Source organism: Phacochoerus africanus, chromosome 10, assembly GCF_016906955.1.
Source record: "Phacochoerus africanus isolate WHEZ1 chromosome 10, ROS_Pafr_v1, whole genome shotgun sequence".
Taxonomy (NCBI): domain Eukaryota; kingdom Metazoa; phylum Chordata; class Mammalia; order Artiodactyla; family Suidae; genus Phacochoerus; species Phacochoerus africanus.
The window spans coordinates 103,265,382-103,293,315 of record NC_062553.1 but is presented as its reverse complement, the minus strand read 5'-3'; the positions used below and the strand labels follow the sequence as shown (position 1 = coordinate 103,293,315).

At 36.1% G+C, this 27,934-nt stretch overlaps 1 protein-coding gene and 1 non-coding gene across 5 annotated transcripts in view; one reads left to right on the top strand and one right to left on the bottom strand.

The window, feature by feature from the left end:
• The window catches only part of PRDM5 (PR/SET domain 5), a 190,754-nt gene that overhangs the window by 60,517 nt on the left and 102,303 nt on the right, over positions 1–27,934 (bottom strand). For all 4 annotated transcript variants that reach the window (XM_047799170.1, XM_047799168.1, XM_047799167.1 and 1 more), the window contains 5 exons: positions 26,350–26,429; positions 20,915–20,999; positions 19,594–19,751; positions 4,742–4,835; positions 321–481 (listed from right to left, as the gene is read on the bottom strand). In XM_047799170.1, the coding sequence (XP_047655126.1) occupies positions 321–481; positions 4,742–4,835; positions 19,594–19,751; positions 20,915–20,999; positions 26,350–26,429 (578 nt within the window). The remainder of the gene's footprint in view (positions 1–320; positions 482–4,741; positions 4,836–19,593; positions 19,752–20,914; positions 21,000–26,349; positions 26,430–27,934) is intronic.
• LOC125110470 (U6 spliceosomal RNA) lies at positions 24,463–24,569 on the top strand. Its single transcript, XR_007130643.1, has one exon. It is a non-coding gene; the product is annotated as a U6 spliceosomal RNA (small nuclear RNA).

The window sequence follows — 27,934 nt, the reverse complement described above, 5'->3', positions numbered from 1 at the left end:
TTAATCCAAAAATGTATACAAATCGATAAGCTCCCATTCATCGAGTACTTCGTATGACCCATCTATCAGCATGGGCTAGGACCATGTAGACTCTATACTTAAATCTAGGTTTGCTTTCATACAAGAAATATATCTCCTCTGATAAAATGAAGAAAACAGACATTTGCTGAAAAGCTAGTATCAACTGTATATTCCTTTGTCATTTTGAGTAAATATGTTGATAAACTCATATAAAATTAATTACCACATGATAATTAACATACACGCCTATACTGCTTAAATATGTAATCCATTCAAACTCACAGAAGGCTTCTACTTACTTTCTTATGACTTCTAAGCACTGAAGGTGTAACAAATGCCTTATTACATAGCTCACATCTGTACTTCTTGTGTCTTTCATGGACCACTTGGACATGAACGTTTAATGTATCCTTCCTCTTAAAGGTAGCATCACAGTGATGACACTTGAAAGTCCTCTCACCTTAGAAATGAAAAAGTTGAATAAGAGAAACAGATGCAACAGCAGGGTGCTAGTAACTCCCCATCATGTGTACCCAATTTAGTGTTGCTTTCTCCCAAATGTTAGCTTTACAGCTCTAACAATTTATCGTGATCATAAAAGGCCATTTTTCCAACAAATATGCAATTCCATATTTGTTAATTCCCTGTTTGATGGGGGCAGGGAGACCCTTTGACCTTTTTAGATGCTCAGTGTCTTTTAACTGGAAAATGTGGGGACTGAATTAGCTAATTTTCTAAAGGTACCATGAACTTTAAAAAAGAAAAAAGTATTTATTTTGGAGCTCTTGTTGTGGTTCAGTGGGTTAAGAACCCAACTAGTATCCATGAGGATGCTGGTTAGATTGATCCCTGGCCTCGCTCAGTGGGGTAAGGATCTGGTGTTGCTGCAAGCTGCAGGGTAGGTCACAGACGCGGTTCAGATCTGGAGTTCTTGTGGCTGTGGTTCAACCCCTAGTTTGGGAACTTCCATATGCTGCAGGCGTGGCCCTAAAAAAGAAAAATGAAGTAAAATATAGTAAAATTTGTGACTTATTAAGAAAAAAAGTACTTATTTCTAGGGCAGGGGTTTGAGGTAAGCAGGTAATTGTGACAAAAGGCTTCTCTTCAGCAGTGTGAGCTGCCCCTGGGGACCTTCCTAAACTCCCCTCAACCCACCACTCTCCCTCTGGCCTTCAGAGCAGCCCCTGAGCCCAGTAGAGGAGTGGACTGTAATATCCTTTCCTTCCTCAGCATATTCTCACGACCTTAACCTGGAGGTCCCCGAAAGCAGTCCTTAGTCGGCAATGAAATGGACGGGAAATGGGTTCAACTCCCAAGTTTTCAGACATTTTGGGGAGTTACCTCTCAGAAAGGCAGCTAGATTGGGATGCGGGAGCCAGAATGGCTACCCTTTTCTACCCTTAAGGCCCTGGGTACCTGGGAGGGTTTTATCATCTTGTTAAATAGCCTATGCTTACAGGAAAGCAACTCTAGAAGCTATATTTAGGGAGTATATGGTACTTTTTAAACTTGCTATGTCTAAAGTTTAGTGGTCTATTTTAAATACATTTAAGTGATCAATGTGCACAATTAGAAGACAATGATATTTCTCAGGAAGTTATAAAACACATGTAGTATATAAAGACAGACTAGTATTTGCACATATTTTCCCTTTTCAGAAAACAATGATAATAACAGATTCCCATATTGTATTCACTAGGAGACAAAATAAGCAGATAACTTCGTCCATCTAAATAAGATATCACCCCAATTTCAACCAAGCTCTTCTAACTTCCCTCCATTTAACTAGCACAAATTCACAAATGTGAAGATCCTATTATATCTTTATACCAAATTTAAGGAAGAAAGGACAAGAGCTGGGGGGGGGAGAAAAGGCAAATTATCCTTCTTTTGTCTTTTCAAACAGAAGTATGGCTCTTTAAACTCACTTAAAATTTTCCAAGGAAATTGAGTTGTTGAAATTTGATACTTGAAACAAAGTCACACTAAACCATGCAAGAACTATGTAGATCATGAGAGCTGTGGTCACATGCTGCCTTAGCCATTTTTGTTGCAGAGTGTTATTGGTGTCACCTGGTTTGTCTTTATATATCTTTCTAGACTTAAAATTTTATTTGTATAAAATATATAAACAGTGACAGGAAAAGGACAATTGACATAAGATTGTAAATGTTAATAATACCAAATCTATTCAAGTACTGGGAAAAAAAATACTCTAAGATTGTGCCTATCAAACTATTTTCATACTGATTCTATACAAAATCTCATCAAGCTACAGAGTCCATACCTTTCTTCTTTTAATTCCAGATTTATCAGAAGTTTAAAATTCTGATATGAGATTTTCTCTGATTTTATCAGATTTCTTTACCTTAAATTTATCAGGATTTTTCCTTATCTTAAAAACAAGCAGCTAGCTAGTAACTAATTTTGGTTCTCAGTACATTAGGAAATAAAAATAATTTCCAAAATAATTATGACAACTTATTCTTCATATTTTGAGCCATAGTGCTGATGTAAGTTTCTAAAACAAACATTATGTTTTGAAGTTATACAATATGAAAATTAAAGAGTTCCCATTGTAGCTCAGACGGTTAAGAACCCAAAATAGTGTCTATGAGGATGCAGGTTTGATCCATGGCCTCACTCAGTGAGTTAAGGATCCAGCACTGACTCAAATTGCAATGTAGGTAACAGATGCGGCTCGGATCTGGTGTTGGCTATGGCTGTGACCCACGCTGGCAGCTTCATCTCCGATTCAACTCCTAGACCAGAAACTTCCATATGCCGCAGGTGTGCCCTAAAAAAGAAAGGAAAAAAGAAAAAGAAAATTAAAACCCATTTAAGAAAAGATCTAGTCTTTCATCCCACTTCAGCCATTTTTGGTTTTCTCATCCTTCTAGCTCACTAGCCTTAACTGATGTTTACCTTAAATAATGCATTTACTTACTCCACCACCAAGACGATTTTCCTAGCTAAATGTCTTGATGGAGCTTCACAAAGCCTCTGACTGATATGCTGATCAGCCTTACATTAAACACAGAAAGCACCAGCACAGTCCACTCTCAGTCACTCCAATCCTATGTCTCAAGTTGATGAGAACCAAAAAGCTGAAATCAAAAGTATTTGATTCGTTCTATTAAAAACTCCTTGCTCTTACTAAAAATAAGATTTCACCTATCCAAAAAAAATTTCCTTAGCATCAAACTAAGTTTAGCCATGTAAGTTTTAATGGTATAAATGAGGTTCCCTTGCCTAAATCCCTCCTTCCATCCCGTAACAGCTATTCTGCTTAATCAAATGACAGTGAAATGGGATGGAAATTCCTGCCGTTACATATATTACTTCTTACACACATAGCTGTTCCTTAGAAGGAAAACGGCAAGTGGTGATAACAACTTCTCCAGAGCTTTAAGGTGAATACAGAATGGCATGAGATCACAGGACTATCTTTTCTATGGGAAAAGATGCATTTCATCACAGTCCATATCATTTAATAAATATAAAAACTTAAGCGTCCTTTATTATTTTGCATGAGATACTTTGACTTGATCAGAGAAAATTTCTTCCAAGATACTCTTATCTGTAAAATCAAATGCCAAGATTAATTGCTTTGCTTTCCTCATAAATACTAAAAATTTAATCAACAGTAGAAACTTCAGGTTAGAGGACAGTCTACTGATTAAACAACTCAAATAAAGCAAGACATAAATATTACTTATATTATACCATTTTAATTCTAGATATAGTAATGTAGTGAATCTCTGGTTATTTGAACAACTGAATATGAATCCGCTTTAAAACTGCACTTAGCAGTAACATTTCTCTTCTCCGAAATAAAGCGACAACCTTCAGTGATACGGCTATAAATTGTGGTATTCTAAGAGCAGCTCTGAGTAGAACTGCTAGACAGACTTTACCAGTATGTATGTGAATAATTTAATCCCCCCACCAATAAAAAGGTCCCTGCCAAAAGAAGTAAGAAATCAGAGGCAGTGTAGTAGGCAGGAAAAGCACCTATCAGAGGCTCAGATGATACCCTCAGTGCTGTGCAACCTTGGGTATATCACTATGCTTTTCTGAGTTTCGATTTTCTCAATTCTCCCAAGTGAAAAGGTAAAATTAGATGTTTACTCTAACCCTTTCCAATTTTAAAAGCCTGTGAGCTAATAAAATCTTGTCAGATATCTGCATGTTTTAAAGAGTCAGACATGTTTCCTTAATCATTACATTTAAAAGGTAACAAAAACATCTGTTTCAGAACAAATTTCAAAGACACTTCACTGAATATGTTTTTATAAACAAGCTTAAATAGTGGGGATGTGATATAAACGATATAAAATGAAATGTCTCATAAAATGCTTAGTCTTAGTGTGGGGAAGTTCCCGCTGTGGCACAGTGGGTTGAGGATCCAAGGTTGCTGCAGCGGTGGCAGAGGATGCAACTGTGGCTTGAATTTGATGCCTGGCTCCGAACCTTTCATATGCCATGGGTGCAGCCATTGAAAAAAATCTTACTGTAGGAAAATAAAGCAAGGATAAAGGCAGAGAAGGTGAAAGGCATTTATCAGTCCTTTATAAGTTTAAAAGTAGATTACATAGCTACTTATAGGTCTGCTTCTGCAAAGTCTACATTCTTAACACATACTTTATTCTTATTTATAAGTAAGAATAAAGCAAGAGATGATTCCTTTGGTCTTCACCTTGCCTGGATTGTGACTTACTGTTATGTATAAGTAGGTGCCTTTGCAAAGAAAATGGGGTCCGGAACAAAGCTTTACATTCCTCACACTGGAATGGCCTCTCTTCAGAGTGTGTCTGCAGATGAAAGAAATGGTCAATCAGGAGGATCTAGAATCAACTAGTCTTCACAATAATTGGAGCCGGGATTCATGATCGGACCAACCCGGAAAGAACGGAAGGCAGATAATATCCTGTTTCTTCTGGTGACATTCTCCCCCAGAAAATTGGAAACACAAATATGCTGTGTTCATGGAAGAAAAACAACTGCATTTTTAACTTCTCACATTAATTATATATTTGATAAACAGTAATGGAAATTGTTCCTATAATCTCAAATGCTAATCTGAAAACACACTGAGATTTCTCAGGATTTGCAGAGAGAAATAATACGTAATGTAATTTCTCTAAAGACCAAATCTCCTTTATCACCGGACAGATATTAACTATGTAGGTACAAAAATTTCAATACAGACAAAGGAAACTGGTATAACGCCACCTGTTTCCACACTTTTCCCTCAATTTCACTAAATAACTTAAAATAATTTTTAGTCCTAAATGCTTCTTTTCCCCAAATTAAACTAGAACATTTACTCATGTTCTATTAACACCAGGTAACATTCATTAAATATTTATTTTGCGTCCAACATTTTAAATGAATTACTTCATTTAATTCAGTAATTTGATAAATAAAATACTGTTTTATTTATTGCCCTCATTTTTTAGATGATAGAATTAAAGCTCAAAGAGTTTCAGTAATTTTCTGATGTAGCGTATTATTAATACCACGAAAAAAACATATGTATAAATAAGAACAACAGAAAACCACCTGCTAGATCTAAAACTCAAAAACAAAACAATAAAAACAGCTTACTTATCTCACCTGTTTTCCATTATATATCAGTATTAACCCATCTAGCACAAATCAGTAAATAAAATTCTATTCTACCATGGATGGTAAGACAACAATGTTTATAAACGCTAAGATATCAAAAATTGAACTATGTTTTCTTATTCTAATAAAGCAAGTCATATAACTGACGAGTTATTATGATACTTGTGGTATAAAAACAAAGAGGATAGGAGTTCCCTTCGTGGCTCAGTAGAAATGAATCTATTATCCATAAGGATGCAGGTTCAATCCCTGGTCTTGCTCAGTGGGTTAAGGATCCAACTTGCTGTGTGCTGCAGTGTTGATCACAGATGCAGCTCAGATCCTGCGTTGCTGTGGCTGTGGTGTAGGCTGGCTGCTACAGTTCTGATTCGATCTCTAGCCTGGAAACCTCCATATGTCATGAATGAGGCCCTAAAAAGACAAAAAAATAAAGAGGGTAATTTAAAGAAAAATCACTTTATTCATAGCACACAGATTTACATACTTAGTCTAACACTGTAATGTTAAAAATACAATTTTTTTTTTTTTTTTTGCTTTTTAGGGCTACACCCGTGGCATATGGAGGTTCCCAGTCTAGGTGTTAAATCTGAGCTACAGTTGCCGGCCTACACCAAGCCACAGCAACACGGGATTCAAGCCACATCTGTGACCTACACCACAACTCATGGCAATGCCAGATCCTTATTCCACTGAGTGAGGCCAGGGATGGAACCAGCAACCTCATGGTTCCTAGTTAGATTCGTTTCCGTTGCACCATGATGGGAACTCCCCCAAAAATACAAATATTATCTATTAACAAAGTTACTGAGAAAGGGCTTACCATGCCTGTTTTCAACCAAAAAATATATAAAGGATGGGAGAAATAAACATTTAAAACTCAGGATAAACCACAGATATTCAAATGCGCTATTTAGCTAGAGAAATAAAAATGATTGTTGGGAATAAATATATCAATAAAATAGAACAAAGAATAGGTTTATTTCATACATAAAGTATGTGAATATTTAGTACTGGGAAATATGGCATTCCAAATTGGTAGAACAGTGGATTATTTAGTAAAAGGTTGAGAGGCAACTACACAGACATTCAGGGAAAAAAATTTGTGCCTATACCTCACCACTTAAAATAAACTTCATTTCAACTCAGATGTTTTTTAAAACGTCAAGAGTTAAGACACTAAATATACTCGAAGAAAATATGAGTGACTATTTAACTTTTGAGTAGGGAAAGGTTTTCTAAGGATGGCTATTCAGATGAGAGAAAATTACATTTGAAACATAGGAGCTCAGTGGGTTAAGGATCCAGTACTGCCACTGAGGTGGCTCTAGTTACTGCTGTAGTGTGGGTTGGATCCCCAGCCCAGGAACTTCCACATGCTGTGCGGGCGTGGGCAAAAATAAGTAAATAAAAATAAAAACTCCCCCCAAGGCAAATATTGCTCTTAAAATTTCATTCATTATATATTTTGTGCCAAGCCCATGATATGCAATTCATGCCATTATATGCCAGGCCTATATTACATTCTGGGGATACAGCAGTGGGGAAAAAAAAAAACAAACAAAAAAAAGGCAAAGTCCCTGCTATTATGGCACTCTTATAGTAGCAGAAAGAGAAGAGCAATGAACAAAAAATATGAGACACATGTTACAGAAATAAAAATAAAAATAAAGCAGGCAAAGAGGACAGTAAATGTTTCAGGGAATGGGATAGCAGTTTTATACAGGTGATCAAGGAAATCCTGGCTGAGAAGGTGACATTTGAGAGACCTGACGGATGTGAGGGAGCAGGGGCAGGCCTCTCTCTGGGTGATCCAGTCAGGGAAAGCATGGAGGCCAGTATGATTGGAACTGAACAGAAAATGCAGAGAAATGGGGTGATGAGGTCAGAGCAATGAGAGAAGTACAGGGAAGAAGCAAATCACACAGAGCCTGTTTGGCCATCACAGGAACTGTATTTTGTTGAGAGAGAGAAAAAATCTCTCAAGTAGTTTCTGAGCAGATGAACAGGCATTTAATAGGATCTAAGGTGGCAGTTAGGGACCACAGGATGTAGAGGGGCAAAGGAAAGCAGAGAAACCAGAGAAGCAACAGCAGTAAACCAAGCAAGAGATAACTAAGACCTATACAGGGTGGCAGCCACAATGTGAAGAGCTTCTGGATGTATTAGGAAAGTGAACACGTTTTGCGGAGAGATGTGGATATGAAGCATAAGACAGAAAGAAAGAAGCAAACATGTCTCCAAAACCATGACCTGAGCAATGGTAGGATGGAGCACCATTAACAAGTTTATGAAAGAGCAAGCAGGAGACAAGTTTGGGTAAAAGATAAGGGGTTCAACTTTGGACAACTTCAGGTGACTAATAAAGAGAGGTCAACAGGCAGTTGAATATTTCAAGTCTGGATTACAGGGTTTAAACTGGAGATGTCAGATTATACTTAGTATTAATAGTATTAATATTTGAAGACATGAATGCAATTACAGAATGAAAAATTTTATTTATTTATTTATTTATTTTTGGCTTTTGTCCTTTTAGGGCCACACCCACGGCATATGGAGGTTCACAGGCTAGGGGTTTAATTGGAGTTGCCGCAGGCCTACGCCACAGCCACGCCAGATCTGAGCCACGTCTGCAACCTACACCACAGCTCACGGCAATGCTGGATCCTTAATCCACTGAGCGAGGCCAGGGATCAGACCTACAACTTCATGGTTCCTAGTTGGATTCGTTTCTGCTGTGCCACAATGGGAACTCCAAATTTTAAATAAAATATTATCTGTTGTCTATGGGATTGGCAAAAGTGAAGAAAATGGGTATCATTCAGCATTGACTAATGGGTAAGAACAAGCAATCTCACATCTGGTAACTGGGAATGTAAATTTTCTGAGAGGCAGCATGGCTCTATTTACCAAAATGATAGCTGTGTATACCCTTTGACTAACCAATTCCTTTTATAAAAACACATCTGACAAATTTTTTTAAAAAAAGAAAACTAAACGCTGACAGATATAAAGCTAGTGAACTAAAATTATCATGATTATCATATATTTATTTTCTCTGATATAGAAAATCTTCCATAACATATTTTGAGTATCAAAAGCAGAATGCCAAGCATTATATATAGAATATAATTTATGCCATACACATAGTAACAGGATGGAGTCCAGGAAGACATTCCAAAACACTAAGGAAGGTTTTCCTAGTAAAGGGAACAGTGGTATTTGACAGGGTTTTTGCTTTTTTCTTTAACCTTTCTTTGATGTTTCAATTTTCTACAATGAGTAGGTGATATTACCATAAAGAGAAAGAAACTTTTTCATTTTTAGAGTGTCTATATTGACACAGAGCGTTGCTTCAATCTTCCAAAAATACGGTATTTCACCCTAACTCATTCTTTTCTCTTTTTCCAAATCTAGGGCAAAAAATAAATATGAAGTTGCTTGATTATGAAAGAACTTGAGACCTACGTTAACCAAACCAAAATCACAAGAGCTAGATAATGGCCTGAAGTCAATAGCATATTTCAAGTAATAAGCTGGTAGTGCACAGCCAAGGGAATAAATACTATGTCAAAAAGACTGCAACACCACCAATGAGTTGTAATGGCATGACTTAAGACAGTCTCAGCATTCAATCTCATTTAAGTAAGGCAGCAGTGAAATACTGCAAGTTGTGGACAGAGAACTTCTGCCTCCAAGTACCAAGTAAAATTAAGTTTCTTAAAAGGTATGTTGTTCTTCAATTTTTCATCTCTACAGGTTGCCAAACTTCCACCGACTTGCTAATCACATTATCCTTGAGCTACAGAATATCCTCCTTCTAAATGCCAAGTCACTGATGACACCACTATCTGCTGATGTAATAAATGAACCAGTCCATGATCTAATACTGTGAAATACACTCTTTTTATGCACCATGTCTAATTATTGCTGCAGATGTAGAAAATGCATTTAAAAATACATTGCACTATTTATAACACCTAATAAAATCTCCAAAAATGCTTCAGAAGGTTTATAGCCTAATTTTTATACAATAGTTGTCAAATAATCACATTTCTAGCCACCAAACCAAATTTTAATTTCATGAGAGCAGATCGGCATTTTCATCAGGGCCAGTCACAATTAAAAATGACAACTGCAACTGTCAGTAATATATACTGCTACATACTTCACAGTATTACTGAAAATGGTATTTCCTCTTTCAGTCATTTGAAAGCAAGAAAACTATGACAAATTTGGGAGAAGTAAGTAGAAATAAAATAAATTTTGAAAAAATATTCGAGATATACCTGCTACAATTATTCTCTAAAATTTTTTCATTATTAAAGCCTGCATGTCATTAAGTATATTACTGTCCCACTGGGTCACTTAATAAACCTAAGACTGCATAAAAATGTGTCATCTGACTGTTTACAAGGTCTGTGGATTAAATTTCTACTGTCAGACTTATAACTGGCTTCCTTAAAAGGCCTCCTCTTCACACGAATACACACACACACACAATGAAAAGAAACTGGAGAAATAGGGAAGAACACTGTTTCTTTAAGCTAGTATAGAAAAACATAGCTCATTCCACACAGAGGAGTTAAGATTATAAAATTTAGGTTTTGTTCCTATAGAACTAGAGTCTTGGGTGGCCAGCCTCAACCTTTCCATTCTTTGAAAGCCACAACTCATTGGTACAAAGCCATAATCCTGAGAAGCCAACTGGTGAAGTCCCCACAGCTATAAGTATATTCTGCATCTGAATTCATGGGGGATGGGTGCCAGGACCTCAGAGGATACCCAAACCTGAGGATTTCAAGTCTGTTATGGAAAATGGCAGAGCATTTGCATACAATCTATGCATATCCTCCTGTATACTTTAAATAATCTCTAGATTACTTATAATATAAAGAGTTGCCAGCACACAGCAAATTCAAGTTGTGCTGTTTGAAACTTCCTGGAATTTTTTTTCCAAAAAATTTCCATTCATGGTAGAATCCATGGACATGAAACCTGCAAACACAAAGGGCCAACTATATACCCTGAATAGGGGAAAGGGAATTTGCTAAAAGAAGAAACAGTCATAGGCTGTTGCCCCTGGAAGGCAGCAATTTAGATTCCCACTCAGGGAGCTTTCCCTTCTACAACACTGCTGAGACAGTATCTCATATTTCTAATCAAGGATGCCCCTAGCAAACACTGCTTTGACCACATTATCTTTGGGCTAGCTGATGTGACCATTAACTTAAGAGTTCTGCCTCTGCACGGCCACTATTTACTATAGCTAGTCTAGAGCCATACAAAACAAGTTTATTCTCTCTTCCAAACGAAGCTCTTTGATTATCTGGAAACAGCAATTGTCCCCCTTCATAACGGTCCAGATAACAGTCACGTGTTGTTTCACACACGAAGATACAGTTTTCAGATGTATCACTGTAACTGTAAACTAGAATTTTCTGCATAAAGGTAGGCATCCTAATTTTCATAACTCATACATAACAAATCACAGCAGCTATACTAGTTTCTCTGGTGGGATAATTTGTTGCAAGGCAAGATGGCTAAATAAACTGGTAATCTTGCATTGAACATTATGTGCCTTCCAGAGAGAAATGAGAGAGCAATGGACCAATTCCACTCCCATCAAAAAATTACTCTAAAAATTAATAGCAATCCTTTAACAACAGTTTTCTTATAATATGAATTCCTAGAAATTAAGAGATAATACAAATTAGGATGAGAATAGGATTCCAGATATTTGGAAAAGACAGAAAATAAAATGTGTGTGGGATACATGTGTGTGTTTAAACCACCACCCAAGTATTTAAGTGTCAACATCGCCAGAGGACATATTCCCAATTAAAACCCTCATAAAAACTAATTTATTTTCAACATAATACAGATGAAAACAAAGTCTAAAGATCAGAGTTAAGAATCATTTAAAAAAAATCAGTTTCTAATTTTAAGTATAAAATACTCACTATGGAATATTAGGTTTAAAGCCCATTTTTTACAGAAAATACTGCACTTAAGCATATTTTAGTTATAACATATAGTTCTGATTTGAACATTCCTGGTTTTCACTTGGTTCAGGTTTGTGGTATTTTTCAGTATAATACAAATTGTTATAGAAGAGAGAAGAGTGTCTCTTTTTCAAAAATATAGTAATTTTCCATTTATTTTAACTTAGCTTACAAATTTACGCCATCTATTTACTAAGACTTTCGACATAATTTAAAATTCACTGTCCTCTGTAATGAGGGTTCACATAAGTATACTTCTTATCCTTATGCTAAATCTCCCGTTAGCTATGCTCTGAGTCACAGTCTACTTTGCAAAGCTTTTTGTCTTCTCTAGGTGTAACAAACCATCACCAAGTCATCCGGCTATGGTTAAACTATCTGAGTTTTTTTTTCAATCCTCTTTCACTTAATCAGCTTCTAGTAATAGGTCTTCTGGGCTGAGAAACGAATCAACCACACTTGGTAGAATTTCACTAGAATAAAAAAGAAAGGGATAGGGAAGGATATCTATGTTGTACTAAATAACATGTAATAATACATGAGAAATAAAAATACACTGGTAATGAAGAATTAATTTAATGATAATAAAGGAAAATGGGTTGTTTTTATTTCTGCTTTTTCTACCCCAGAGGGGAAAGAACAAAACATTTCTGGACAATCATTCTCAAGACCAAGGGTGTATTTGAAGAAGTTTTGTGAAGAGAAGCTATTTTTTAATATATGACATTGATTTCCAAGAAGACAAAAAGGAAGCAGTGATAAGACATCTGCCTAATATCATTATTAATCTTCTCAAAACACCATGTAAAAGTATTTTGAAAAAGAAAAACTACAAAGGAGTCCTTGCCCAACAAATATTAAAACACATTATGAAGTGTAATTATAAAGTAGTATGATACTACAAGGGAACAGAGATTAAATGGAATAGAATACAGTGTAAAAATAGATTTGTGTGAGAGATTCAACAATATATGATAGCAGCGGTCATGAGTCAGTATTTCACTCCAATATCTAAAAATAAATTGATGGATTTGGAGTACCCATTGTGGCTCAGTGGTTAACGAATCCGACTAGGAACCATGAGGTTGCAGGTTCGATCCCTGCCCTTGCTCAGTGGGTCAAGGATCTGGCATTGCTGTGAGCTGTGGTGTAGGTCGGAGACACGGCTCAGATCCCAAGTTGCTGTGGCTCTAGCATAGGCCAGCAGCTACAGCTCTGATTAGACCCCTAGCATGGGAACCTCTACATGCCACGAGTGAGGCCCTAGAAATGGCAAAAAAAACAAAACAAACAAAAAAAATTTGATGGATTAAAACACTAAGAAAGAAACAAAATACAACTTTTAAAAGCTCTGAATATTTGCATCATCTTGGAATAAGAAAATTTTCTAAATAAGACATAAAACTCAGAAGTTGTAAGTACTCAGAATCCATGTCACACTGTAAAACATAAAATGTAAAATATTCTTTATCCAAAAGATGCACAAGTTCCCTTGTGGTACAGTGGATTAAGGATCCAGTGTTGCCACTACAGCAGCTCAGGTTGCTGCTGTGGCATGGGTTTCATCCCTAGCCCTGGAACTTCCACACACCGGAGGTGCAGCCAAAAAAAAAAAAAAAAGATGCAAATTGATTGATAGATGGGAACAAATACAGCAAAGGATTAATATTCATATTATCTATAGAACTCCTAGAAATCATGAGAAAACAGCCGAATAGGCCAGTAGAAAAAAGGACAAAGAGTACCTACTAGTATTTCTCAGAAGAAATGGAAATGGACAATAAACATTAAAAGAACAGAATTTCACTCACCATTGGCAAAATGCAATGAAGTATCACTTTCAATTCTCAGACTGAAAAAAATAAAGGCTGATAAAATCAGATATTAGTGATGGCACAGATAAAGGAGCACTTCCATCACTACAAAGTGAAAATGGAGCTTTTCAGAAAGCAGTTGGACAGGAGTAATCAAAACTTAAAAGTAAACTTTATATTTGACCTATAAATTCCACACCTGGAGTTCCTGTTGTGGCTCAGTGGTTTACAAATCTGACTAGGAACCATGAGTTTGCAGGTTCGATCCCTGGCCAAGCTCAGTGGGTTAAGGATCCGCACTGCCATGAGCTGTGGTGCAGGTGGCAGATGTGGCAAGGATCTGGCGTTGCTGTGGCGTAGGCTGGTGGCTACAGCTCTGATTAGACCCCTAGCCTGGGAACCTCAATATGCCATGGGTGCGGCCCTAGAAAAGACAAAAAAAATTTTTTTAAATAAGAAAAATAAATTTCACACCTAAGGTCCATTTGCATAAATATTCTTGGCAAAGTTATAAAGTTTTATGTAAAAGGATGTTCACTGAAGTATCAAAATAGTGATGGTTATAAAAAATAAGTAGCTTTATATGAACCTATCTGAAGAGCCCTCCAAGTTACAGCGTTAAGGCAAAGAATGTCTTGAATGGCATCTATATCCTAAAGCTATTTACATTTAAGTATACTTTTCTCGGGAATTTCCGTTGTGGCACAGTGGAAACAATCCAACTAGTATCTATGAGGATGTGGGTTCAATCCCTGGCTTCACTATGAGCTGTGGTGTAGGTCGCAGGAGAGGCTTGGATCCCACAATGCTGTGATTGTGGTGTAAGCCAGCAGCTGCAGCTCCCACTGGACCCCTAGCCTGGGAACTTCCATATGCCAAGGGTGTAGCCCTAAAAAGCAAAAAATACACACACACACACACATACTTTTCTCCCAGATGGGCAGCTGAAACATTGTGCTTTTCTCCAAGCTTCACCCTAAAGAACTTCTTACACAAAAGCATCAATGTGGAACGTGGAAGTTCCTGCCGATTTTACTAGGGTGATGAAGGAGGTGGTAACTTGTACTTACAGCACCTGAAAACTTCCCACGGGACCTAGCACTCTGGAATCTCTCCTCACATTCTTTCTTTCCCATTCCAATGGTCACCCTCCCCAGTTTCTACCCTCATCTTCCCAGCTCTGCCACCTAACCACCTCCAACTCTGGCCTTCTCATTTCTAATCTTCTTTACTCCAACCTGTTACCATGACTTACAGTATGTGAAAGGAATTATGCTGAGGAAAAAAACTGAATTTTACTCAGTCTAGAAAATATTGTCCAGTTATCAGGATCACTGGCCATTGAATATTGTAGTAGATGTAACAATAATTAACAAATAATATGTTCAACAAGGTGTACAGTTTTTAATACACTTGGGAAAGCCCAGGGGCTATCCAGTGGAGAGGGGACTGAAATTGTGGTGTGCAGGAGAAGGGAAGGTGGGTGGTGCTAGGGATTCTACCCCTAAGCTGCATACCTGATTACCCATGTACTCGTGTATGATTTTAGGGATTTATTTTCATGAGATAGATATCCTACAAAGCGAAATAATTAAATTAAAAAATAAGGAAATGCCACCTCCCTCTCCTCCAACATTTCCCTTTTTGGTTTTTCAGAAGGTTACAGGTGTGTACACTTGATCAAGTAAATCGAGTGAGGTGAGCTCAAAACCCTGGGCTGGGTTGGGCTCGGCTGGTCAAGAGCAGGGTAGAGAACAAAAGCAATATTCCCCACAGGTGAGCTCTGGAGGTAAAACCCAGTCTGAAGCTTTCAGGCAAAGCCAAGAATCAAAAGCTAGACTTCTGGGAGGCAAGGCCCTGTGCCCACAGGAACTGAGGTGAAGAAAGCTCCCCAAAGCAACAAACGATGATGCAGTTCAGACAAACACCAAGGTACAGTCTTTAGTTGATAGCTCTTCAGTTAATGTTTGGGAGTTGAGGGAGTGGAGGAAGTGGAAGCAAGCTGGGAGGGAGGTTCCTCTATTAGAGTCAGAGAATAAAAGGGATCACTGATTTGGCAGTAAGTGAGCTACACGTCATCTCTCTATCTCAGAGCCAGGAAGGGGTTCAGAAAAATAGAACAGCGCAGTATCTACAAAAGAAAATTTGTAGATACACTGGGTTGTCTCAGGATCAACCCAGTGTAGAAGGAATAAGAATGATTTTTCAATTTATCGCTAGATCACTAATATGCTCATAAAGTTAAGAAAGAGAGTGAACAGTAGAGGCAAAAATGCTGCAATACATATTGTCATTGTAGGTTTAGAGAAACCACTTCTCATATTGCAATTACTATTTAAGAATACTAAAACTTATTTACTTGGGATAATCTTTTCATGGATTTTTATTCATTCAGAAAACCCTCGCTACCTTCAAAGCACAATGTGGTCAACAGGTGCTATGAGTTAAAGTACAACCTCTATCTTCAAAGCTTATTGTCCAGTACAGAAAATAAGGTGCTGACATTAGAAACTGTATAAAGCCACCTCTTCATCCACCTAAGAAAAATAATTTAAACAGGGTGAGCAATTTACCATGAGCTAAGTGAGCTTCAGAGAAAACATCTGTGTATGCTATTTCCCTCTGTTAGGTTCAGTTCCTGCATGCCCCTTACTGTGGGCATCTCGTCATTGTGAATGTACTTCTAGAACACAAAAATAGATAACTCTGGACAATAAATCACCTTAAATGAGCCACCTACTACTTTGTCTATGGCACATCTAAAGAAGAGAAACCTGATGCAAAGCTGAAGGAAAAAGTGGCTGTCAAGGGATTATTGAACAATCGTCTTTAAGTCTACAACCTGGCACCTTCCTTAGAGATTGTCAAAGATTTTTTATTATGTAAAATCTATGCCATATACTATGGTTTTAGAACCTACTCAGTAATTTTTTTATGGAGAGACTTTGTCCTTTTCTTTAATGTCTAATAGGATTTCACCTGTGCAAAATCTGATCTGCAATGTCTCTCAAACTGTTTGATCATGACCAAAAAAATACTTTTTATATCAAAATCTAACACATATACGCACAGACGCATATACACATATATTATTTAATTAAATGACCCTTACACATATATTATTTAATTAAATGACCCTTACTCTCTATTTTCCATTCTACTTTTAACAACTATTCGTAATGCAGTAAATTATTTCAATATTCACAATAGTCATGATCTAAACTCTGGAAATCAGTGGACAAAATGTTAGTATTGGAAGCCCAATGGAATTATTTTAGGAGAGGTTGTGACCAGAGTTCCTCATAGGCCTCTGATGTTCATCTCTAGAAGGTTACATAAAGGGTCAGTTAAAAAGTTTTTTGGTTTTTTTTTTTTTTGAATAGGCACAGCTCTGTCCCCCAGGAGCTTGATTATGACTTCATCAGGACAAGACCTCTCTGTAATCATTTCAATCATCAAGCAAGTACTGCCACTCCAGGATCCAAGATGGCTCAGTCCATTTGGACATCAGGAAGAAGAGACCACTGTACGCTTATCTCATTTTGTTTGTATTAAATTTGATAGGGAACAGAATGAAGACTAATTAACTAGTTTCTGTTTCCTGTGGTTCTGAAATGCTTGTCCGATTGTGATTTAAAGAATCGATGTATACAGTTTGACCCAGATAATAATCTTTATTTTAGCTAGATTCCCCCCCCCCAAAAAAAAAGATACAACTATGAATCAGGTTAAATGATTGTCAGAAAGGATTAAGGAAAAGAAAAACTAACTTGGACCTACTGAACTTGCATAACTGGTTAGATGATGAAACAAGTAATTAAGCTTTAGAATCAGAAATCACTCTTCAAAATGTCATTCCCTATTATCATAATCACAATGAAATATTCTTTTTTCAAGCAAATCTAAATGTTAAAGGAATTGACCCAAAAATAAGTCCAATAAAAATGCACAACTTATATAAAAATTCTCAAGTATAACTGGTTGAAAATAACAGCCTCTGGTCATGCTAAGTGATGAAGATTAGTGTGACTCTTATTTTTTTCCTGCTTTCCTTGCATATCCTACTTTTTCATTTTATAACTGGCCATTAACACATGATGCCAGTAGAAAAAGTTGATGTGTTTTTTCACCATAACTCTTAAGAGAGTATTTTAGACATTTTCATGTAACCATACCAAATACACACTAGGATCATAACACAGTGAGAAGTACAACTGTCTCCAGCAGAAGGACTGAATGTGCTTTCCACTTTGGAAATTACAAGCATCATTCTTTCTATCCTTCCTAAGACATCATTATTACTTACATATGATTTACGGCTAAAAGCATGAGAGATGTTGCAAAGATCCTATGCCAAATTCCCAGATGGCATATAAACATAAGCCAAACTGTGAAAAACTCGTAAATGTGGGTAGATCAGTTTCATCAAAGAAAGGGGTTCCAGAGACTGAGCAGGAAACTAGCCAGATAATTTTTTATAGGCATCTAATTCCAAAGCAGCAGTAATGAATGTGGTCCTGCCTCTGAACATATAATGCTTGAGTTAAATACAGGGGCGGTCAGCAGGAAATTAGACAGAGATGGTTTGGTACACTATCAATCAACCCTGTTTATACTTTCATAAATCTGCCTTTTTTTTTTTCTCTTTAGACTGAAGCTGAAATTGATATCATAACTTAAGTGATTTCAAAAGAAATAAAATGATGTGTTTGAAAAGTCCCAATAAATACAGAAAGAGCTATAAATCCAATGGAATACTGCAATAAAAAAGTAACAAGTTACTTGGAAAGACATTGTATATATGTTACTGAACAGCATCCTAAAATACATCAACCAAAATCAATAAGCAAATATTTATCACATCACACACTTAAACATATATTTGTAGGATGATGAATATATTTACACAAGTTTTCTGAATTCAATTCAAATATTACTTATTATCTATACAAAGCAGATAAGATAAAACTAACACATTCTGAAACAAGAACTTAAGTGTAGCAAATCAAACAAAAATCAATAGAGGAAACAAAGAGATTACAAATTAAAGAGAATCCTATTAGAAACGTGGGAGAAGTAAGTTAGAGAGGTCTGGCTACGTTGTTTTCAACATGGCTCTTATAGAAAAAGATAAAAAGCTGGAAAGGAAACTGAGGTCTCAGTGTAGAGAACTCTGAGTAGCAGGGGAAATTGCAAACGCTGTAACTTACATAGGCACTGGAAATCTACTTAAAGTATTAGGGTACAAAGTGAAAGTACAAAGTAAAAAATAGAGTACAAGAGTGACAGAGTTGTGCTTTGGGATGATTCAGCTAGTCAGCTGGATAAGTGGGAAATGATAAGTAACAAGAAGCTGAATGAGATGGGTCTTAAAGTGATAAAGATGAGCCGTGATCAGGATGTTGGAATGGTAAAGTAATGGATGACTATGAAGGTGATGAGACAATGTAAAGGGTAGAATCTTTAGGAACAACCTTCTGATTATAAAAGGAGACTAAGATTAAAGATAGAGACAGGGATAATTAGATGTGTTTGTCTAATTAACAGAAATTAACAGAAACTTCCTAAAGTGAAGTTATGGATCAAGTAAGCAGTAACAAATGTGGGACAGAAGCTTGGGATTAACAAAATAAATCATTTGGAATTCATCAATACAGAGTTTGCAGCTGAAGTCACGAATGCAGTCCACATACAGCACACAGCAGAGGCCTTACAGTCAAAGCATCCGGGATACCCCCTGGGGGAGGGAAGACCAACAAAGTGTTCAGAGAAACTGGCAGAAGACCCAGCAGAGTCACTAAAATGCACCAGATATTAAAAGAATTTCCAGAAAGAGTGTCAAACTTTATGGAAAGAAGTAGGAGAAGTCTCTGCAATTATTCTAACACTGGGTAACATTGTACTTGTGAGGAGAAGAGCTTTAGTAGAGGGGTTATGGCCAAAGTGAGTGGTTGGAAAGCAGAAGCAAGATCTTCTCTAATTATTTCATACATACACCATGCCCTAGATATACAAAAACCTCTTCAGAGATAAACAATTGGTAATTATATATATGTGTGTGTGTGTGTATATATAATTCAGCAAAAAATATATATGTATATATAACAATATAAGTAAGTTTTTACCTTCTTGTGATTCTTGTAAACATTTCTGTGGGCAAATCCCTTTCCACAAAGCTTGCATTTGTAAGGTTTATCTTCACTGTGTATTACTTTGTGGGCACCCACTTGATCAAGCCTCTTGAAAGATTTATTACAAATCTCACAATTATAGGGTCGTTTTTCTGTGAAAAATGAGTGGAGACAATCTCAAATCTATATAAAGGTAAAGGATAAAAAGAGAAACATCCTTACCTTGTATTTCTTCTTATGGGTAAGCCAACTAAAACATGATCCAAACAATTGAAAAAAATCTACTACCCAATCCATCTGTTACATCTGTGAGTCTACTCACAAAAAGAAACATGGGCTTGTTCTTTTATTGACCTATTTTGCCAACTAAACAAAGTAGTTTAGATATAAAGTTTAAATTCAGGAAAGAAATCCTACATCTAGATGAAGATTCTGCTGATTGGTGTGTCAAGGTCACACACTGAATGCCAAGGGGGAGTGGAGGTAAAGGGCAGACCTGCCTCCTGCCTGGGGAACGGGCTCCACATACGCTGAGCTTCCGATTCTCAGAAGAAACTACATTATTGGATTGTTGTGTAAAATCCACATTTATACAATATTCATGTAATGTTGACAACTAGATTATTCAAACTGGGCATATGTGAAGGCCTCCAGTTTTTGCTCTTGTATTTTCATTGGCCAAAATATCAATATCTGTCTCCAAAATGGCTATTCAAAAACATTCTGACATCAATGGCCTCTAATTATAGACATTCTAAACTCTAGATGGAGACTTCCTAGAGCACAAGTTATTTTCAGAGCTGTATTTTAAGTCTGTATAACAAACATATTACTCAAACTTGCTCAAATAAAACAATGGCTTTAAAGTTTTTATTTTCAAAATGTATTTATAAATTTCTAAGATTTATTAGTACCTTAGTGAGAGTGTGAAAGTATTTAGCAATGCTGAAGCTATAATTATTGAATCTTTCCTAAATGTCAGACACTCTGCTAGCACAGTACATAAATGACCTCATTTAATCTTCACAGCAATCCAAGGTAGGCTATCTTTTCACAGAAGAAAAATACAGAAACTGAGGCTCAAGGGGGAGTAGGTAACATACTAAATGGTGAGTTTGAAGATCTCTGATTTCATTTAGTCTAATCACCTTTGCTTTAGAAATAAACTGAACTTTGGAGAAGTAACTTGGCCAGTCAATGGCCAAGCTAGAACTAATAACCAGGTCTCCTGATTACTACTCTCGGTGCTCCTAAAAATGACGAAGTGAATCTTTTGAAGTAATTTCAATAAAAATGAAAAAAATATGTATTTTACCTGAATGGGTGATCATATGACGTTTTAGCTGATTAGCTGAAATGAATTTCTTCATACATTCTTGACAATCAAATATCTCATGAATCTGTAAGAGGTTAAATTGACAGTTAAGTCAATTGTCAAAACAAAAAAACTGTACAGAGCTCTAGTAAAGGTATATATGTGTGGATAGTTGCTAGTTCAATAACCAAAATATATATTATAATTTTGAACTATATATTACAATTCAGCCCTAACATGTCCATACTATCCTACATAAATTGAAAATGCAATGAACATAAGTTACCTAGTAGAAACATATCATTAAAAAATATTTGGAGTTCCCATCGTGGCGCAGTGGTTAACGAATCCGACTAGGAACCATGAGGTTGCGGGTTCGATCCCTGCCCTTGCTCAGTGGGTTAAGGATCCGGCGTTGCCGTGAGCTGTGGTGTAGGTTGCAGACGCGGCTTGGCTCCCGCATTGCTGTGGCTCTGGTGTAGGCCACTGGCTACAGCTCCAATTAGACCCCTAGCCTGGGAACCTCCATATGCCGAGAGAGCAGCCCTAAAAAAGGCAAAAAGACAAAGAAAAATTAAAAAATAAAAAAATAAAATATTTAAGGTTGCACACTATCTAACGATGTAATAGAGCCTACCTATAAGTACATAATAAATTTATACTCTCCGTAAAAAAATTAAACCTAGTATATATTAAGTCTCTGTTATGCAGAAATTTAGACTTGGGAATATGTAAGTTGCCGGTGAAAATGATCCTTTATAGTAGTCAGCCTACTTTAAACTTAAATATATATAGTAAAGTACAAAACATCAATTACCATGAAAGAAGAGAAGACAAATGATTCTGCAAAACATTTAGCTCACAGCAAAACTCTCACACCAGAGGAGGATCACAATAAAAAAACAACTACAAGTTTTATTAGTTTTAAAAGTTTTACTAAAAAATAAGAGAGAAGAGGGTAACTTTAGCAGACAATTGGCTAAATAAACATAATAAATGAATATTAAGTTTAATTCTTCCCCCCACCCCAGACCAAAGTGGATAGGTGGTATGAAAAGTAAAAGCTCAGTGTATTATCAGAAACAAAGTTCTAAAAAGAATGTATTGCAAGAAGCCTTATATTAGAGATGGTGATCAGCCCAATGAATAAGAGAATCACACTGTTTCGCTGAAGATTCGAAAATGGTTTTGGCAAAGTCATGTTTTTGTTTCAATCTCACTAAAATTTGAGCTCACAAAACTAAACCTCAAATAAGCAAAGGCCCTTTTGCAGAAAGCCAAGATACTGTGGTTATGACAGCAGAACCAGGGCCATTATAGAGTGAAAGTCAAGGCAGAAGACCAGGAACTGGTAAAGCAACAAATAAAGAGTGGGGGGACTGGTAGTTGGCTCCCCTGATGTAGGTGACCATAGAAGAACTGAAGGCATGGAGGGTGAAAAGAGGGCACCAAGCAGGAAAGCGAAAGATGGGGCAAGGCTGGCAGATTCATGGTCTGCAGTCTGTGCCTTAATTCTATACCCAACCACATGGCAGGCAGGTCCGAGGCTGCCATGCCACCTTCGGCTTCTGTCAAGTCTGATCTTGGTGAGTCAGTAAAAGCACAGAAAAGTAGAGAAACAAGAGAGAGTTGAAAAATGCCACTCCACTAGAATCTGACTTATACCCTTGCTTACATGCAGTGGCATCTAATCTTAATCAGGGGACATCTGGGGTCCAGAGAGTTCTACTGTCCCTCAGAAAACAGTCTAAGATCTACACAAGTAAGTTTTCAGAGGGCAGGTACCACATAGTAGAGGAGGACTTCGAGACTAAGAAATTTTAAAAGCAACATCTTCAATCATCGAAGACTCACACAGCAATGATATGAGATGTAATGTTTAAAGACAACAGATTTACATTCTTTAACTTTTTCTGTAATATATATATCTTTTATAATAAGATACCTAAAAAAGATGATATGCTTTTTGAGATATACATAAATGAAAACATACTTAGTTTTTATTTTAATGTTAAGTTTATATTAGTATGTAAAAAATTTTAAATTATTTATCCATATAAAAATGGCAGCTGATAAATAAAATACTGCAAAGTAGTACTCATATTTGTTCACTTAAATCTCACATCTACTGAAACATGAAACATTTTTAAAGGAGGTATTGAACTGATATTCCCAAAATTATAAAACAGAATATTTATCATACATAAAAGGAATTTTGCAATATATTTATAGTGGAAAATTCAAGTCAAAGCTATTTTCTAAACTCCTAAAAAAGTTCAATGAAAAAATCAGATTTAAAGTAAAAATGACAATGATACCTAATGCTAAGTAAAGCACATTTTGTAAAATATCTAGCTTATTTACTAAATTGATATGAAGGATAATAACTTACAATTTGAAGTCCCAAATTAAATAACTTTCAAGGATTATAATATATCATATGTAATATAGAATAGTACACAGTAATGTAAGATACTATTCTAAACTACAAGGTAAATTCAGCATATTCATGAAGCACCATCTACTGGTAAGATGAAATACTACAACCAAACTCTATTAGACATTAGACATATCCAACTACAAGAAAAGAGTCAAAAAACTGAGTCAATAAAAGCTTCCTAGGAGTTCTTGCTGTGGTGCAGTGGGTTAAGAATCCAACTGCAACAGCTCAGGTGACTGTGGAGACACAGGTTCAATTCCCAGCCTGTTGCAATGAGTTAAAGGAACCAACACTGCAGCTCAGATTCTATCCTTGGCCCAGGAACTTCCACATACCACAGGTGCAGCCTAAAAAATAAAATAATGATAATAATAATATTAAAGTATTAAAGCTGCCTGTGCATTCAGAAAGGCTACATCAGAGAAGCTGTGCTATAATGGAGGAAGTACTGCCCTGAGCTAATAAGGTATTAACAACATTCTGGGAGTTCCCATAGCGGCTCAGTGGTTTACGAATCTGACTAGGAACCATGAGGTTGCAGGTTAGATCCCTGGCCTTGCTCAGTAGGTTAAGGATCCGGCATTGCTGTGAGCTGTGGTGTAGGTCACAGACGTGGCTCAGATTCCGTGTTGCTGTGGCTCTGGCGTAGGCCGGCAGCTATAGCTCCGATCAGACCCCTAGCCTGGGAACCTCCATATACTGCAGGGGTGGCCCTAGAAAAGGCAAAAAGACAAAAAAAAAATTTGTGCAGAGACAACTCGTCTCCACCATCAAAATATTCCCTGGGGAAAAAGTTCTTATATGATGAAGAAAATAAATGAAAAAGAGGGCATTTTTCAGAAATATACCCCACAACCAACTTTGCTGAAATATTCTATTTGGTAAAATCTTAAATTTGGTAAAATAACTTAAATTTCTGCTTCTTAAGATCAGGGAAAGAAATCAGAGAATTTAAAAAGGATGAAGATATTTAGAAAATGTCTGTTCAACCAGATTTAATCATTCTGTCTCAGCCTAGGTTCTGCTTCAGAAGCCTTAAGAGAGAAGTAAAAGAAGCAGCTTCTGGATTGGAGTTCTATGCAAAACTTATTTTTTAAAAGTAGTTTCAGTGCTTGCTTCAGCAGCACATATACTACATTTGAAATAATACAGGGAAGATTAGCATGGCCCTTAAACAAGAATTATTTGCAAATTTTTGAAGTGTTCCATATTTTTAAACAATCTGATAAAATTACCATTTGGAAGCTGAAAAAAAAGTTTCATGGAATTTAGAGATTAAAAAAAAAAAACAAAAAACCACTGATCAGTTCAAAGTCACATTTAATAAATGAGAGACCACAGTCCCAATGTTACATGGAAGCTTAGTGACACCCACTGTCCTCACTCCCAGTTCAGTGCCTATTCCATTACCTTTCCCTAAGGATCAAAATAACTGGACATGTGGGATATAACCTCAGACATCTTAACAATTCAACTATCTTACAGGTCAAATCCACAGCATATGGCTGGAGCTACTGTACTGAATACCATGTGAATTTTAAACTCTGCAAAGTTATCTTGGAATATATTTACACACAAATAAAGAGACAAAATTCAATTTACAAAGCATGATGAAAGTAATTTTACTTTCACTAGTACCATTTCCTCTCTCCTTTGGTATTAAGTGACTAAAAGAAAATATTATATGCTTCTAGACATTCTGAGAAAACAATACGCAAAATTAGGAAATAACCATTTCTATCTTTGTTATGACAATATGATACAACTTGTTTGGACTCTGTCATGATCCGAACAAAAATCAAAGTTCTATTTTACTTTATTTAATTTATTTATTTATTTAGTCTTTTTGCCATTTCTTGGGCTGCTCCTGCAGCATATGGAGGTTCCCAGGCTAGGAGTCAAATCAGAGCTGCAGCTGCCAGCTTACACCAGAGCCACAGCAACGCGGGATCCAAGCCACATCTGCGACCTACACCACAGCTCACGGCAACGCCAGATCATCAATCCACTGAGCAAGGGCAGGGATCGAACCCGCAACCCCATGGTTCCTAGTCGGATTCGTCAACCACTGCGCCACGACGGGAACTCCCAAAGTTCTATTTTAATTCTATTCTATTGCAAATTGCATTAACTAATGCTAATGTTGTTAGGGTTAATAACTGCCATTTATTTTGCAGGTTAACTTTCACATTAAAATCGTAACTTGGTAAGTTTTATAATTACTACAAAATGTATTAAATTTATTTCCTCTCAATATAGTTGACCCCAGAACAAAACCATGGCCTGGAGGTTAGGCTTACGCTTACCCTCACTGCCAAGCCATCTCCCCCTACATTCAAGAAACTGTGTAACTTCACAGTAGGCCTTCCACATCTGTGCATTCAACCAACCCCTGAGAGCAGCACTGTAGCATGCATTTCCTGGAAAAAATCTGCTGCAAGTGGACCTGCATGGTACAAACCTGTGTTGTTCAAGAGTAGACTGTATAATCATTAGTTTCTGCTAACAACACTTTGACATACTTGCACATTTTTTTTAACTCTTCTGTTTTGCCAGACTTAACTATAATATTTATCCACTTCGATAGCTAAATGTCATTCCAGAGTGTGTTATATATACACAAATACACAAAATCGATGGTTTCCTCAAATATATAGTATTCCCTGAGCAAAGAGCAAGTGGTTTACTGTTTGCTCAGATGTTTACTGAGCAAACAGTAAACCAGTATGAGGTGGTGCAATGAAGGACTTAGCTAGACATGACATTGCATTGGAGAAATAGTTCTACTAATTCCGAAGAACAAAAATCAACTCAAAATATTCTTTTGGGAAAGTTTACTTTTCTGCATGTCAGCCTTGCACTTTGGAATGTTAGTAGTTAAATTAATGACAAAGCACTGTCTTTATAGTATTAAAAGCAACTAGAATTTTTCATGGCAGATACCATAAATGACTAAAGGAGCTTATATGCTGATGAGCGTTAATCTTTATCTTACCTTCCTATGCTCCTGTAGGCTTGATGCTGAAGAACACTTTTTATTGCACACAGAACATATGAGCTTTTTCTTAGGATCCCCTAAACAAAAACAACAAACAAAATGCTATTATGATTTATATGACACTATTAAGAGTAGTGTCAGATACAATGTTTCTAGGTGATATATAACTTCTAAACAGTATTTCATCTTCTGAACATACAACTCCAAATTTCAGTGTTGTAGATGTATCCATTGAACTTAGATAAAAAGAAGAGGTTACATTTTAAACCCTGCCTTTTAAAATTTGAGAAAAACTCACTGGGTCACCTTGCTGTACAGTACAAAATTGACAGAACACTGTAAACCAGCTATAATGGAAAAAAAAAATTGTTAAAAAAATAAAATTTGAGAAAAACTCAGCTTGATATACCACTTTCTACACATATAAAATAGTTATTTCATCTTCCCATGTATTAATTTAGTATTAAAGAGAAAAGCATACTTCCATGAAAAATTAAAATTAATCAAATGTGAGAACTATGTCTAGATACTCATGTTGCAACAGAACAAAGGGTGGGGAAAAAAATTTAATTGTAATGTATACATGTAAGGATAACTTGATCCCCTTGCTGTACAATGGGAAAATAAAAAAATGAATAAATAAATAATAAAATTAATCAAATGTGTTTATAAAAGAAAAAAAAATGGATTTATCAATTCCTAAGTTTATTTTCCTAGTTTCTTTAAATTTTACCAGAATATCTGATTTAATCAGCTGGAATGGAATTCAGAGGTTATTCTCTTCAGCACTAGAATCTATGAGTGTATGATTTATCATCTTAATATTAAACCAGAATAAAGTAAAAATCAAGAACAATAAAATATATATATTAGCATTCATATTATTATACAAATCAAAATAAAATTGCATTTTGTCTTCATATAATGACTATACATAATAGCTCATTTCACATTTCAAATTTGACAGTAGTTACAGAAGACTCAATAAAACAAAAATTTCAAATGTGATATAATAACAGTATCTGTACTACCATAACCACAAAATAGTTTTTCAACTTCTGATTGATTTTAAATATTCAAAAAAATAAGTAATAAAATGAACCACCATGATCCATCACCTGGCTCCCAAAATGACTAATCCATGGCTATTCCTGCCACAACCTCAACCCCACCCACTCCCCTACTTCTCTATTATCTTGAAAAAAATTCAAAATTGGTAAAAAAAAAAAAAAAAAGTATTACAAAATGGTTTTATTTTATTAAAAGACTGTTTGAGAGAGAAATGCTTTTAGAAAAAGAAAGTATTAAACTTTGTTTTATTTTTCAAGATACTTATTTCATATAATGCACTATTTTTAGCATGCTAAATTATATCCATGAAAAATTTTGTCAACAGACAAGCAATATGGCTATTAAAGGAGGAAATTCTCCCAAGAGAAATGAATACCTAAAAGCACACGTGATCATCTCTATATACTTAATATATATGAGAAAGACTATTCCCTCTCTTCCAGCTTGCATCAGGCTGGGACTTCCCTCCTTCACTCTATAATCCTTTATTGCTCTAGCTGATCCTTCATAT